This window comes from Copadichromis virginalis, linkage group LG18 (genome assembly GCF_057382275.1).
Source record: "Copadichromis virginalis isolate Kocher_CV1m ecotype Utaka linkage group LG18, C_Virginalis_male_GT1.1, whole genome shotgun sequence".
NCBI lineage: Eukaryota > Metazoa > Chordata > Actinopteri > Cichliformes > Cichlidae > Copadichromis > Copadichromis virginalis.
In genome coordinates this window covers 22,673,109-22,687,602 of record NC_140635.1, presented here as the reverse complement: position 1 = coordinate 22,687,602, position 14,494 = coordinate 22,673,109, and the positions used below count along the sequence as shown (strand labels likewise).

At 39.6% G+C, this 14,494-nt stretch overlaps 2 protein-coding genes across 11 annotated transcripts in view; one reads left to right on the top strand and one right to left on the bottom strand.

Annotated features, from left to right (window-relative positions):
- LOC146687839 (myomegalin) overlaps positions 1–5,657 on the top strand; it is a 47,419-nt gene extending 41,762 nt beyond the window's left edge. For 8 of the 9 annotated variants that reach the window (XM_085440445.1, XM_085440444.1, XM_085440441.1 and 5 more), the window contains 4 exons: positions 107–245; positions 797–843; positions 1,078–1,132; positions 3,002–5,657. In XM_085440445.1, coding sequence (XP_085296571.1) covers positions 107–245; positions 797–843; positions 1,078–1,132; positions 3,002–3,135 — 375 coding nt within the window. In that variant the 3' untranslated portion in view covers positions 3,136–5,657. The remainder of the gene's footprint in view (positions 1–106; positions 246–796; positions 844–1,077; positions 1,133–3,001) is intronic. The other variant, XM_085440443.1, reaches the window with a different exon arrangement.
- Positions 5,658–6,247: 590 nt separating this feature from the next.
- On the bottom strand, positions 6,248–13,811 carry prkab2 (protein kinase, AMP-activated, beta 2 non-catalytic subunit). 2 transcript variants are annotated; one of them, XM_085440451.1, is made up of 8 exons: positions 13,627–13,811; positions 11,581–11,767; positions 11,308–11,465; positions 11,087–11,180; positions 10,644–10,758; positions 10,211–10,344; positions 10,012–10,080; positions 6,248–8,876 (listed from the first exon to the last, which is right to left on the bottom strand). In XM_085440451.1, exons 2-8 carry the CDS (start codon positions 11,737–11,739, stop codon positions 8,799–8,801), a joined length of 807 nt encoding a protein of 268 aa, XP_085296577.1. In that variant the 5' UTR covers positions 11,740–11,767; positions 13,627–13,811; the 3' UTR covers positions 6,248–8,798. The 2 variants fall into 2 exon arrangements, with proteins under 2 accessions (XP_085296577.1, XP_085296576.1); XM_085440450.1 differs by lacking the exon at positions 13,627–13,811 and adding an exon at positions 12,691–12,987.
- Between the last annotated feature and the right edge of the window lie 683 nt (positions 13,812–14,494).

Genomic DNA, 14,494 nt, shown 5'->3' with positions numbered 1-14,494 from the left:
AAAATTACGCATTATCTTATTTGTTTATTTGGCCTTTAATAGCATCAAACAACTTATGTTAAAATAAATGTTTACAGAGTATATCTGTATGTACTTGTGCATGCAGGAGCAGTGCATGCAGGAGGAAATCTTGTCCTTGAAACTGCGTGTGTCTGAACAAGAAGAAGTTCTTAAGGGGACAATACAAAGACTGAGGAGCACCAGCCGCACCAAGGAGAGCATGGAGCACTTCATAGTCAGCCAGCGTGAGTGTTTACGTGCATGTGTGTGTGTGTTTGTATGTGTGTGTGAGAGAGAAACAGGAATGTGGGACGGTCAAGTGTACTCATCCCTTTACTGATGCCTAATAAGGTATGAGTAACGGGAAGTAAGATACAGAGAGGTTCTCAGCAGACAACAATGCTAGTCCCTTCTCGGAAATGTCGTCTGTTTAGAGTTCAGAAATAATAAAGGAGGTGGTTCATGGTCCCTTGGGACGCATGCCACCAAAAACAGCTGTATGGAATAACATCATAAGGAATTCCTTACCCCCTGACCTCAGAAATATAAGTTCATTCCCTCTTTTTAAGTCCATCCTCAAAACTCATCTGTTTAAAATTGCTCATGTTTAAACCTCTGTATGCTCTTAACTTTTATCTGTTATTCTTATTATTGTGCATATTTCCAGTTTTTTATTTGTTGTACGGTGTCCTTGGGTGCTTTGAAAGGCGCTATTTTTAAATAAAATTTATTATTATTATTATTCTTAAGTAATGCAATAAAAACAAAAAAGAAACATTGTCCTTGTTTTCTACAGTATCAAGGACTCGTGATGTGCTGAAAAAAGCAAGGACAAATTTAGAGGTAAGCCATGTGCGCAGCCTCGATTACATCACTTACATATTCTTAGCTTATCTGTGTTTGTATTCCACAGGTCACAGTATTGTGTTAATCAGGATTACGTGTTGTGATGTGTGTTGTAAATTCATTACTGTTGGCTTTTCTGTCCCACCTGTTCCTTCATCCTTACCTTGTGTCTTCTCTCCCCTTCCCTGGTCTCCTCTCTTCCTTTCCATGACCCCCCCCCTCCTCACCCAGACGAATAAGCTGAGACTTTCCTCTCTAAGTTCCTCCTCTTCCTCTCCTTATGCTGGTAATTGTCTGACATCCTGTGCGCTTGTAAATAGGTAGACGTTGTCCCAGATACATGTTTTATTAGATGACATAGTTCGTCCCTCCTGAAGTGACGATGATCATGTAATCTGGGGCAGCTTTTACCTGCGTGTGGAGTTTTGCCTTTTCTAATCATCACAGCTTTACCATCCTGTCTAACAGCAAACTCCATCCTGACTTGCATTTTTAGTATTTAATTACATTTTTCATTAAATGTAACAGGGGATATAGTGGAGGTGATTCTGGTGCAGAGTATAAAACAAGCTGACCACACACTGCTTTGTTGACTATAGAGAAAGTTGGAGTTGGATGCCAACTGGATGTATTTTTTAAGTGATGATGGTTGAGGAGGAGTTTTAAAAGGCCGTGAGTCGTTCCCGAGTCGTTCTTGAATTGTTCTGAGCGCTGTTTTACATCAGCGTGCCTCTAGTGTTCAGGCTAAGTCTGTTTACAGCTTCCAGTGTGAGTGCAAAAATAACTGCACATACTCATAGTTCCCATTCTGTATGTATGCTGCACGAGCGTCACTGAATGATGTGCACACAAACTTGTGTGATGACTTTAAGGAAGTTTCGATTGCTTCGTTATTGCCAACAGACACGCAGCACTCAGCTGAGTGTGTGTGTGTGTGTGTGTGTGTGTCTTCGTGAAAGATGGACAGCATTTCTTTTTCTTGTATCATTCTTCATCCTCAGCTTTCCATCTGCAAGGAGTTGGGGATTTTCTCTTACTGCTAACATTTTACACAGCAATCCCCTCCTGCTTTTGTTTTTAAAAGAATAGTGGGACATTTTGGGAAATAAAAGTTTTATCTGTAAAATGGTGCATACACATCACATGGGTATCCAGCACATCTGTGATGATACCTTTAATTCTGAGTAATTAATTACAGTACTTTTTCACTCATTTTCAGTCCAGTGGACTGACTGTATTTACAGATCAGGACTTGCTGCTTTTTTGTTATGTTATGTCTCTCGACACTGACCTATGAATCATCCAAGGCCAAAAAAGACACCTAAACTCAGTGGATGAATCAGTGTTGTATCTACACATAACAAACAATATCTTCAGTCAATTCGTGACTAGCAGCTTATCACAAAAATACTTCATTTGTTTTCATTTCTTTAGTTGAATCTATATAAAACACCAAAGATAAAGCAATGTTATGGGTGGGAAATTGTATTTTTGCACCAACAAGGTGATTCCCACAGAGCTAGCATTTCTTAGCATTTCTCAAAATGCTGTGCAGTGTGGAAACCGGACAGAATAAGAGAATAAAAAAAGTGGCAGGCCTATAAACCTATCCACAGCAGATGAAAACCATCTGAAAGAAATAAGGCTGTTAAGGAACCAAGCTTAATTAAAGGAAACACTGAGGACTTTTTACAGCTTTTCTCAAAATGAGATTTATGCATCATATTTTACAGAGCAGTCTAAAAAAAGACTCGCCAGCAAAGACTGCAGAAAGTAGCAGTGTGCAGTTCACAGATAGCATTTTTTTTTATCAAGCTGAATGTTAATTTGTGAATTTGAGAGATCTGGAAGATTCATTTTTAAGTTCAGGTTTAAGTTGTAAGCTAAAGACTGTACAATAATAGAGTGAAAACTCCAACAATCTGAAAATCCTCCTTGACCAAGCACTTGGCAACAGTGGGAAGGAAGAACTTCCTTTTAACAGAAAGAGACCTCTGGCTCAGGGAGTAGAGTGTTCCCCAAAATGTCAAACTATTCAGTCAACATCTCACCGCTCTGGTCAGTTTTATTCACCTGTATTATGTATGTAAGGATTGTTTACTAATAACATTCCCATTTCCTTCTTGTTCTTTTCCTCAAAAAATAAAAAATCCAGCTGAAGAGCCAGGAGGTGCTGCCAGAGAGCGGCCTGCTGATCGCAGTTTCCTGAAGGCCGGTGGTGCTTCTGGAGTCACAAGGGCCAGTCAGCGTACGGCAGCGAGAAAGCGCAGCAGCCAATGCCTGCTTTAGACTTTCAAAGAACCAGCCTAAATGCTACGACCTCTGACCTCTATGCTGAAATAGCCAAGACCCACAATCCCACCTTTCCCCTCACAAGCCCTGCTCTTTACCGCCATAGATGCTTCAGTCCTTTCCTCCTCCAGGCACTGTGTACACAGTGCAGTCTGCACCTGGAGGCTTACCTGATTCCCCTCACCCACTCCACTGTTTGTGACATCCCCCACCAACACGTGTATTATTGTCTTTGAGTGATACAGTCAGCAGTTTGCCTTGTAGTGTGTGTGTCAGAAGAAGGTGTTTAAAATGTGCCTATGAAGGCTTCACTGATGTGACGGAAGTGGTCGAGGATGCCTTTAGATGCCGGGTTACACAGAAAGAATTTGGGTATTTATCAGGTAAAGATTTTACATCACTGGACAGCTTAAAGATGCACACCGCCTTACCTGCGTTAAAGGCATCCCTGAGAGAGAGCCAGACAGCCTGTGGATGGAAGAGATGTTCATGCATGTTTAAAATGGCTTGTGAAAGGAATTCTGCACACACGAACACACACACACACACATACATATATGTGTGTGTGTGTGTGTGTGATGGAACCCAGCCCACTCAAAGACAAGACAGCTTCAACTTTGACTGCCACAGAAACTCAAGTACTTATTCTTGTGGCACTCTAATTAAAAAGGACACCTTGTAAATGCAATGCAAAGAAAAATGACACTGACAATGTATCATTACACACAGTGGAGGAATGTACAGTAGGTAGTCGATCACTGCTATTAGTTTGCTACTAGCTATATCTGTGTTTGTGGAGGAAGCTCATGAATGGTATGTCAGACATTAGCCGAGGCTTAAAAACAGCTGAACAGGAAGGTTCCATTTCAGTCACAAACGTCCTCTTTTAGACCCCAGAGGTGCTTTACTGGCATCCAACTCCAAACTGAAAAATGCTAAACAAGTCACAGAATTGTGAAGCTGGCTGATTCTGATTTCCACGCTGGACTGTAGTTTGTAAAAAAAAGATTTGAGTACTCAAATGGAACCAGGCTAAACACGCGTATTCACTCCTCTGCAGGAGTTCTCATACGAGCATGTGCAATAACGATATAGTTTCTTGAATGATTATGCTGCACTGGGTTATTTCTTCTTTGCCCAACACTGAATTATTATCATTCACGCTCATACTGATGTTAGGTGACAAACGGTGTTACGATTATACTTATTTTTCTCGAGTGTTTATGCATGACAGAGATTGTAAATGTTGAAAATTTAGGCTATGGAACAGGGGATCGCCAAAACTTGCCAAAGTTTGAACTTTGAACTCTGTACTTCACTCTGACTTGCCTTATCCATGCGAATGGCGAAACCCCAGTTGGATCAGGTCGGTGGGGTTACACAAGTGTTAAGTTATTGGGTGGGCCTGTTGAACCACAGAGACGGTAACCGTTAGACAGCTGTGTTCATTTAATTTAGAACTGTGTGACAGAAATGAGCTCCTTTATTGGACCAAAAAAAAAAAACTCAACCAAGTGGCCATATGCTATTGTCTTTGCCATTTCTCTTGGTTCAGGCCATCCTAGCATTCCCATGGCAACGGCAATATGGATGATACAAACTTTGGCAGGCTGCTGGTGGGGTCGTTGTTCCATAATTCACTTACTTCACATTTAGTTTGGTGTGTTTTCTTGCTGTACATTTGCCATTTTATGCTGTAACCCCTCCCCCCAAACAAATCTGCTTTTCTGGATGATGTTTTGTGTGAGTGCGTGCGTGGAAACATCCAACATTTGCTTTTTTGCAAAGTTGATTACCTGGGTAGCTGTGCAATAGCTTGATATGTTTTATTTTGATGTTAAACATCATTGAATTCTAAGTGTGTTTGCGATGTATGATTTCCATGCAGTGTACGCTAAGAGGTTTGTGTCACATTGAATCACTTAGTCATATATAGGCTGTCTGCTAAGTAAACTATGCCTTCGTGATATTTACGACACTGATCACAATGTCATCCACCTGTAACGAAGCTCTGATTGATGTTGCTTTACTTGCCTTCAAATTTTAGCTCGAGAGCCTCTTAAGTCTGCTCTCGGTGGTAGAAATGGCCTTCGACAAGCGTCTACCTGAGTTCTGCCAAATTAGGTTTTGTTTGCGCTCGAGTCTTCAGAAAAAAAAGACAAAAGTTGCCAAGTTTTACAAAAAGTGGTAAAATGTTTTGAAGATTTGTGTACTGTAAATAAAATTAAAAGCCAGTGACTGGAAAGATTATGACGTGTTTGATTCACAGAGCACCTTATAAGAGCGTAAACAAAGCCTTTTTGTTGAGGAGGGAACCAATAATGCTTTGTTGGTGCTGAGTTGCATATGTATATTGTGCTCTGATTGGTGCAGCTTTTTTTCCTGAGTTTGTGCATAATGAACTAGAAGGCCGATGCAGGACTCTTCAGGATCCTGTCTCTGATGAGTTAACCGTGTGTTGTGTTGGCAAAAGTATTACCACTGAAAGATTTTGGGAAACAATAAAATTTTAAAAAACACTTTAAAATCTTTTACTTCTGTTTGTTTTACATCCAGATCACCAGTAGCAGGGATTTTCCCCTCCCACTGTGGTACCTTACAATATAAAGCACCTTGAAATGACAGTTGTTGTGATTTGGCACTATATAAATAGAACTGAATTGATTTGAATTTGTTTTTTTCTATTACCAGTAGGAAAAGTTGATTTGATAAACACCACAAATAAGAGTGATGTCAGAGTGAACCAACACCTGGTGCACTCGTCACTGCAACAAGGTGAGAGGTTTGAGATCAAGTCATCTTTAGGGTATCGGATCACCTGCTTCCATCTCACCGCATCCCTAGCATCGTCTGTCACACCTCCTTCACTACATCATGAATCTTCTCTGTTGTCCTCCTTTCCTCCTGCCCTGCAGCACCAAATTCAACCCTTCATCCCATTTGTTCAGCATCCCTCATCTGTGCATGTGTATCTTACCCTCTCTAACTTTATCTCCAGTGGTTTAAAATTAAGTGGCTGAAATAAAGCAGGTATTAAGGACAGATGTTTAACCACGAATCCACACATACAATAAAGAGTCAAGTTAAAGAGAAGACAGAGGAAATGGGATCAGTGCACCCTCTTTATTTTGATTTATATGCAAACAAGTAAAACCTTGTACAGTTGATCCTTACACTGCTTCTGCAAAGCATTTTTAAAAACATTCATGAAACCGCTGTAAAATTCAAGTTTCAGTTTCAACCTTAAAACAGCCAAGTCTACCAGACATGGATCTTCTTTGAATTTAGGACTTAATCCATGTCTGGGAATCTGGCTGCATTGCCACAATCCCTTGTCATCTTGTCATATGAAACTCTTTGGACAAAACTTCCTAGCTAGCCTTACCTTTTACAAAACACTTGTACACCCAACAGGATTTATGAAAGCCCCTTTTACAAGTCTGGAGTTTACCAGATGTTGGTATATACTGTACTTAAGATGCAGACAAATAGACACCAAACTGAAAAAGTGGAAAACACAACGTTTAAAGCCACCATACCAAAAAGAAAAAAAAGAGATTAGCTTCAAATGCTTTTATGAATACACATGGTAAGCAAACTTTGTACAACACTTGAGTTCTGCTCATGTCGATTCATCTGATGACGTGTCTCTGGCTACTGTTTGAGGTGTGCGCGTTCACTCATTTTCTAAATGTGCACCACATGTATCTTTATAAGGGCAATCAATACCAAGCAGCAAGGTGAAACTGTTCGCGTGTACAGGCCTCTGTATAAAACTATACAGTACATGTAACAGATACAGTACATTCCTGTAATCCTGTTTGATAAATACAACTCCATACAGATACACACAAAGCACAGCAAAATATCTTAATTAGACTAAATCAGATCCTACAGTCCAGAGAAGCTACAGTACACGCGTTCTCTGCTGCATAGTTAAAAGCTTACATCGACACTCCTGCTCAAAGAACGGTAAAGTGCTCGAAAACTTACATCAAGGCAACAGCAGAACTAAATGACCTTTGACCATCATCATATGGAAAGTGGGTTTCCCAGTTAAAACAGGTGAGTACTCCTCCCGCGACCAAAACTTTACCATATACTGAAATGTATGTGGCAGATTCCACTGAATGACAAGCAACGGCATCAAACCCAACTGTGGGTTCTGCATCTTTTTAAAACTACAAACCAGGAGCCAAAGACTGGGGTCAGAAATGTCCTTGTTTTTTTAAAGAAAGTCAGATTTGATTTTGAAGCTAATATAATTAAAACCTTTCAAATAACAAACAAAGTTTTCATAAATACAGTTCGCTCTTTTATTGTAGAAACCTTCACTCTTGTTTGACCGGCAAACTGTATTCACTAATACAAAGTTATCATTGTTTTAAAAGGCTGACTGGCCGTGTTAGGCCTCAGTTACATGGGCCTAGACACCAGTTGGAGACCAACTGACAACCACCGGTTGTTAGGGAAAAATTAGTATTGCACAACCTGTTGTGTGTGGTTGCTGGCAGTCGCTGTGAAACTGACTGCTAAGCCTCAGTCACTCACTAAATCAGCATCTTTCTTGAAAACTATGGCAGCTGTCATAATCTATGAACAAAGTAATCACATGATGGTTTTTGGCATAGCACTACATTTGAGAAAACCAGCAACCACTTTCAGCTGGTTAGGAAATACACAGATTTCCCTAGCAACTGGAAGTTGCTATGGCGTCGCCAAAGCCTCTCTCTTTCCAAAAGAATGTGCCTCTGTACACACATGTGGACAGACCACTAAAAGACAATCAGCTATAAATTAATTAACCATTAACTGCTAATCAATTCCATGTCACATTGAATGAAAAGAAATTAGCTTTTCTTTCACAAACAAGGACAGCTCCAAGTTGCTGCAAACGTTTGAGCACTACCTGATGTTCCTGCTGCTTGCTAAACAAGAATAAACATGATACTTGTGGGTTGAGCTAAAATGTAGTATTTCTGCTTTTTATTGCACTTTAAGTTCAAGCAATGCTAAATTTGTTGCTCTTCGCATCAGCCTGTTGACCTAGACTTTGTGCCAGTTTAAGTCTTCCTGTTATTCACCATTTACTCAGCTAAAAGCTTAATGGAATTAGTGGAAAGGTGAATACAATCACTCAACACTGATTAAATTCAAACTCAACTGAATTAAAACCCAAAATCCAACGTAATATATCATTTACAGGTTCTCTACCTGAAAAAAAGGCATGTGTAACAAGGATTCGCACCCCAGAAAACATGATTATGAATCACAAGGAGCAGCAAACGCTTGAATACACACAGTGATCTTATCCGTCCGTAGAGGTCAACGGTAAAAAGCCACAATATGGTTCTCATTGCTTTTTCCAACACCTGGCACACACACTTCGCTACTATTGTTTAGAGCCCTATGTAGACAGAAGTGCAGCCTCTTTAAAACCCAAGTCACAGCCATGGGCCTCTAAGCTCGTCTGTAAACTTGTTTCAGTGCAAGATATAGCTAAATGTAACAACAAGCGCGCACGCACACACACACACACACACGCATATACACAAACACAGACTCACACGCACAAAAAACCAACAACAAAAAAACAAAAAAAACCCACAGCAGATTATAAACATGCTGCTAAAAGCACTGGGGGGAACCCGAGCTGAGGTTTAGATAGGCTTGTAAAGCAGAGAAGTGACATATTTCTTCTTGTATCTGTGAGTCGCACTCAGCACCATTACTCCATCCTAACCAGGAGAGGAAAAAACAAACAAACAAACAAACAAACAAAAACAGGCTGTCATTAAGTTGGATCCAAAGCATCAGAACAATGCAATATGCTCCAATTTGTGAAAGTACCAACTACGTACATATTGGATTACTGTTGAATACGCGATTTACCACAAACCTCACCACAGGTTTGGCTCACATTGAACCACCTAACTGATCAATTAGCTAATAACATAATAAAAATAATGCAAGAGAACTGTAGAAGTAAGTTCTGAATGTGGTCAGTGGTGTGAAACGATTCACACCACTGACCACTAGAGGTGGGAATCACCAAACATCCCACGATACGATATTATCACAATACTTAACTCACGATACGATATTATTGCAATTTCTAAAAATATTTTGCGATATTCAGATTCTGTACATAAAGGTAAACTTTATCAATATTCATTTTATCTAATATCAAAGTCTCGCACTCAGTCTTTCTCTCAGTTCAGTTTTATTGTTGACAAACTGAACGGTTTGTATTACAGTCTAGTCCAAGTTAACTGAAACCATCTGGTACAATTATAGCTATTCTGAACTATGCAATATGAAAACTATGCAGGCCCTTCAGCAACTGAAGAATTTGAAAGTAAATTAAAACAAAATATAATTTTACATTAAATAAAAAAGTTTTAAACTTAATTAAAATAAAACATGTCTTAAATTAAAATAAGTAAACTGTCATGTTTATTGCTGCAATAAAAAAAGTTAAACACATTTGGACAGTGTCAGGATTCTTGCTCAGAAAAAGGATCAACATGCTCTGAAGTCAGAGCACAAAAACTTTTTTTGTAACAAAATATCGATTTCTGCTGTCCCTGTATCGATACATTATTAGCAAACAAAATATCACGATACTACACAGTATCGATTTTTCCCCCACCCCTACTGACCACCCCTACCAGCTTCCCCCTTTAAAGCAGAACATCTTCCCTTTGTCTGCACAAGGACTGAAAGAACTGATATAAAACTGATATGATTAAAAATCATGTTCATGTAAATGTGCTGGAACATTTAACAAAAAGAAAAAAAGAGGGTAGGGGAGCAACTACTAACTTCCGTGAAAATGTGAGTCATGAGTCATTCTGCTGCAAGTAAACCTACCTTTATTGAAAGTGCATATAGGTGATTTAGCATGACATGGTTGGGTTCAGGCAGCAGGGCAGGGTCACACTAACAACAGACAGTAGGAGGAAAAGTCACAAAGAAAACAGTAACACGAAAAGATGAGTCACATCAGGGTCTAAAAAATTCTATCTGATTTGTAAACTGAGAGAAAGGTGCGAAAGGTGTAGATACTCACAGATATATTGGTGTCCTTGTTGAGAATGACTTGAAGGAGGTGAGGCGGGAGGATGGGCGGGGCTTTGAAGTGCTCCTCAGGTCTGAAGACATACTGCTCCTGTCCATACGGACCAGGAGGAGAGCTGGACAGGTCTAAAGATACAGCAATCACATTTATATGACATTTCACATACACACTTTACTCTACAGCTACTGACCAATTAAACACTAACAACAACAATAAAAAAGCTGTATTCTTTATTGTTGTATTTATTTTGGCATTTATTATTCAACTCCTTTCCTGGGAGCTGTATTAAGACTTAAATTGCTGGGACTGTAAGTGCAAGGTCAGGAAAGGCATGCTGCAATATGACAAGGCACTTTCCAGTTACTATTTACACATGCTGATTACCTTTAGTTGACTAAATAATTCAATAACGGAGCAGGCTGACCTGACGTGTCGGAGCACTCCAAAGAGTCGACCTGAAGGGCGTCAAACACCTCAAAGTCAGACTTTTTCACATGGATCAAGTTGTTGATAGTTCCCATCTGGCTGGTTACCACCGGCTGCCGAAAAAGAGAGAAATCATCACAGAGGAAATGAGGAAGCATGTGTAAAATTAGCAGTTTCCTGCACAGTTTTCCCTAAGGCAAAAGAGCTATTTAGCAGCTTTCACCGAATAGAAGGGCTTTTCAAAGCTTTTCAGTCCCTCTGAGGTCTCAAAGTCCACATTTTGTGAGGATAACACAATACAAGATGGATGAAACTTAAATGCTAAATTTCCACAAAGGAATGTGTCCCTTCCTTTTTGAACTGTCAGAGGTCTCTGCACCATGCCAAAATGCAGTGTGCATGAATAAGTTAATGGAGGGAAAAAAAATGAAGCTACTGTACCTCTGATGGATCATGCACCCACTGTCCATCTACAAAAAACTTGTACTGGTGCTCTCCTTCGGGCAGGTCCAGAATTGCCACAAAATCATTATGGCTTAGGAGAAAGTAAGAGAATGTATTAGTGCAATATCCGAAACGTTTATCTACAAACTCTCAAGCTACAGGTTTACTTATAAAAGATAATGAATGTGATAACGTACCGTTATCCACTTCCTGTTTACCTTTTATTTAGCGGTATCTTTGTGTTCCAGTTATTAAAAGAACCAGCAATGTAGACCTCCTTCCCACCTCCGGCCCAGCGGATCACAGTGGGGCGAGCCTGAGGACCAGTTTTAACCAGATCATCCAAATCTGGGGTGAATTCTTTCTCTCCTGATGCCTGAAAGTAGTAAACATATAAATCTCAAATATAAGCTGTTTTGAGAAAATAAAGCTTTCAAATCTGAGGAAGTGGTGTGGAAGACAAATGTGTTTCAATATTATAATCTGCATACCTTCGATTCGGGTCCATGTGTGTTGAAGGTGTTGGGGTCATCTGTGCTGTCCACCATCTTGCTGCTGGGTTCTTGGTCTTTGGAACTGCTGCCACTGTCTGAGCGATGGGCCTTGGCACCATGCCGATCTCCGGCCACTCTGTCACTCGTGTTGCCCATGGTGCTTCACGTTTTTTTTGCAGTGCCACTGGAAATAAAGAACAATCCATTATGTGTTTAAGCATAAAGCAAGATCTTTCAGAAACAAGAAAAAGACTTGAAGAGACAAACAGACTGTAGGCAGAGATCAGCACTAGAAATCTAATAGCTCATGGTAATCTCCTGTTTTTTTCCCCCATTATAAATTTTATACATCTGATACGGATGAAACACAGTTTGTCTATGAAGCAGGAAGACCCCCCAGGTTTTCTGGTTCTTCAGTCAATAGAAGAACCAGAAAATATTTTATTTAATTTTTGAAATCCAGCCTTTAATGTCTTATAAACTTTTAATTTTTTTGTGGTTTTCAGTGTGGAACTATCTGTTTTTTTATATATCTCCAATTTAACAGATCTACATCAGTACAAAACTTTTGATGCTGCTGACAACAAATTGAAAACAAAATATGAATATGAAGATCTCTTGAATAGACACCATAGTCGATCTCCAGTTATCCAAAAGACAATACATCACAGAAAGAAGCTGAGGCTGACCACAGGCTATTGTGACACATGTTTAAATACAAACTGAACCTGTTACATGAAACTATTTGTTCAGCATGACAAACACCATCTTAACACGATGAGCAGCAGCCTGACTCAGGCAAAAAAGCTAAACGCCTTTGCAGTGGGGCTAACCGGCTTACCGGTCGGTAGACGGATAAAAACAGAAAGGTGAAACAGGGACTGTCTTCTGGCCGTGTTTTTGGACTTGAATCATAAACCGCCTAACGTAAATACAATCATGCTTTCAGACATAACGTAGTAAGAAAACCTCCATTAGTTAACGCCCACTAGCTAAGCTACCGCCAAATCAACAAGTTTTCACCACAGAACTTAAAATAACACATACGCAATTTTGCCATTAGTAAATAATCATGAGTACTCGTACAGCTTGCCGACGGAAACCTACCGTAGTTTCCCCACCAGCTGTTCTGCTGTGTCCACCTCAGGTCACTTCGCAGGAGAATATTTTTAGCCCCTGTTGGGAGTTAGCTAACTGCTAGCTGTCACTGTCTACAAGCAAACGACCAAGCTGTTTGCTCTGTTTATCTGCGCCGCAACAAACACTTTCACCATTAAGTTGTGGCAGACGGGAAAAAAAAAATAAAATCACCGACACTCTCCACCTATCTGCACATTGACTTTAGTTTGTGTTTTAGTGGAGGGCGGGCCCACCTCTCTACGTCACTGCAGAGAGCCCAGTGCTGCCCCGACTACGGAGAGCGGTTAGGACAAAAACTGTTCAAACAACCGAAAAAAAGGGCTGAAGGTCGCCAGGAAGGCAACACCTGTCACAAAAACGCCACAAAATGAAGAAGGTTAAGAGATACCCACAAGGAACTTAAGTAAAATAAATCGTATTTTACGACTGACTGCATAGTTAAAAAAACACATAGTAAGTAATAAGCAAGTAATGTGATCCCAGTGAATATACAGCATTGTGCAAATCACCTCTCACCTATTTATATTTCCCTTCTAAGGAGCCAGACTTTACTGTAATTTTTTTAGTGTTCTTCAGCAGCAGTTCTCCAGGATTTCTGAAGATCTGTCAGTTTTATGTTTTTGACATTGACTGCTTTTTCACTTATTTTCAGTCCAATCTTTTCAAAGGAATTTTTAAAAATTGTTTTATTATTATTATTACTTTTATTATTATTATTTATGATGCCTACTATCAAACGTTTAATTAAAAATGCGGTTTGTATAGTATGTCTATACCCCCTGAGGCCCCAGCTTCCAAAAATCCTGGGGTATTTAACTTGTCTATGTGGGCAGTTTCATTTGAGCTTGAAGATACGGATTATGGAGCAGGGGCTTCTCTCAGTCCTTGGTGATGTAAACTCACTTCAGTGTGGACATGACTGTGTTCTGACTGTGTTCCAGGAGTTTTAAGTTCGTGGCAGGATTGAGCCTTGATGGTTCCTGAACATCCTAACCATTTTCCTCTCATCTGACAGTGACAATTTGGGTCTTCTTCTAAACTTTGGCAAATGGATGACACATCCAAACAAGTTGTTCAAGGAACAAGATTTCTGGACCTGCAATTGTTTAGAAAGAATTGTTTAGCTGTTTAGCAAGAATCCAAAATTCAACTGTACACATTTTCCCTTCCCTCCTAATTTTGGAGGATTTAATTTGTTATGGAAAAAAAATGCACCCAGAAATTTCAATCAAAAATACAAAGCTGATGCAAAAATATTCTCAGTTTTTGTATTTCTGTTTCATCTCCTTCATCATAGATGCTAACCGGATGGAAGTTCCTTACTGACACCAACACAAAGTTTATGTTCTGTGTGGAAACAAATCCACAGTTTTTGTCTTTATTGACCACTTGGCAAAGATTTCAACACATCAGACCGAGTTTCCAATCAGTGATCCTTACATTACTGAGGAGGCAATATCAGCATTCAAGCCTCCCTGGAAGGACCAAGTTTCAACAGCTAATAAATCAAGACTAGTTTCAAGCTCAGAAAATGTCACATAAACTAAACACAGAAGATTGTTATCATGCATGCTACATCTAAACTCCATCCACTTGGCTGTGTGAAAGAGTATGAAACAAATGAATGAATGTTAACTGTAGCAGGAATGTGTTGTGCGTATGTACTAGGTTGAAATGAGGATTGAAACATGACAAACATATGCTTCTTGCAAGTATTTTTCATCATTAAATCCCATAAATAAGCATAACTGGAAACATATATACAGTAATT

Excerpts from the sequence above, each read along its gene's own strand:
- prkab2 (XM_085440451.1), bottom strand. The coding sequence starts at position 11,739 with ATGGGCAACACGAGTGACAGAGTGGCCGGAGATCGGCATGGTGCCAAG. Across the intron at positions 11,181-11,307 it reads AAGATACCGCTAAATAAAAG|CCATAATGATTTTGTGGCAA; the intron begins GTAAACAGGAAG and ends CTTTCTCCTAAG. Across the intron at positions 10,081-10,210 it reads ACAAGGACACCAATATATCT|TGTGACCCTGCCCTGCTGCC; the intron begins GTGAGTATCTAC and ends GTCTGTTGTTAG.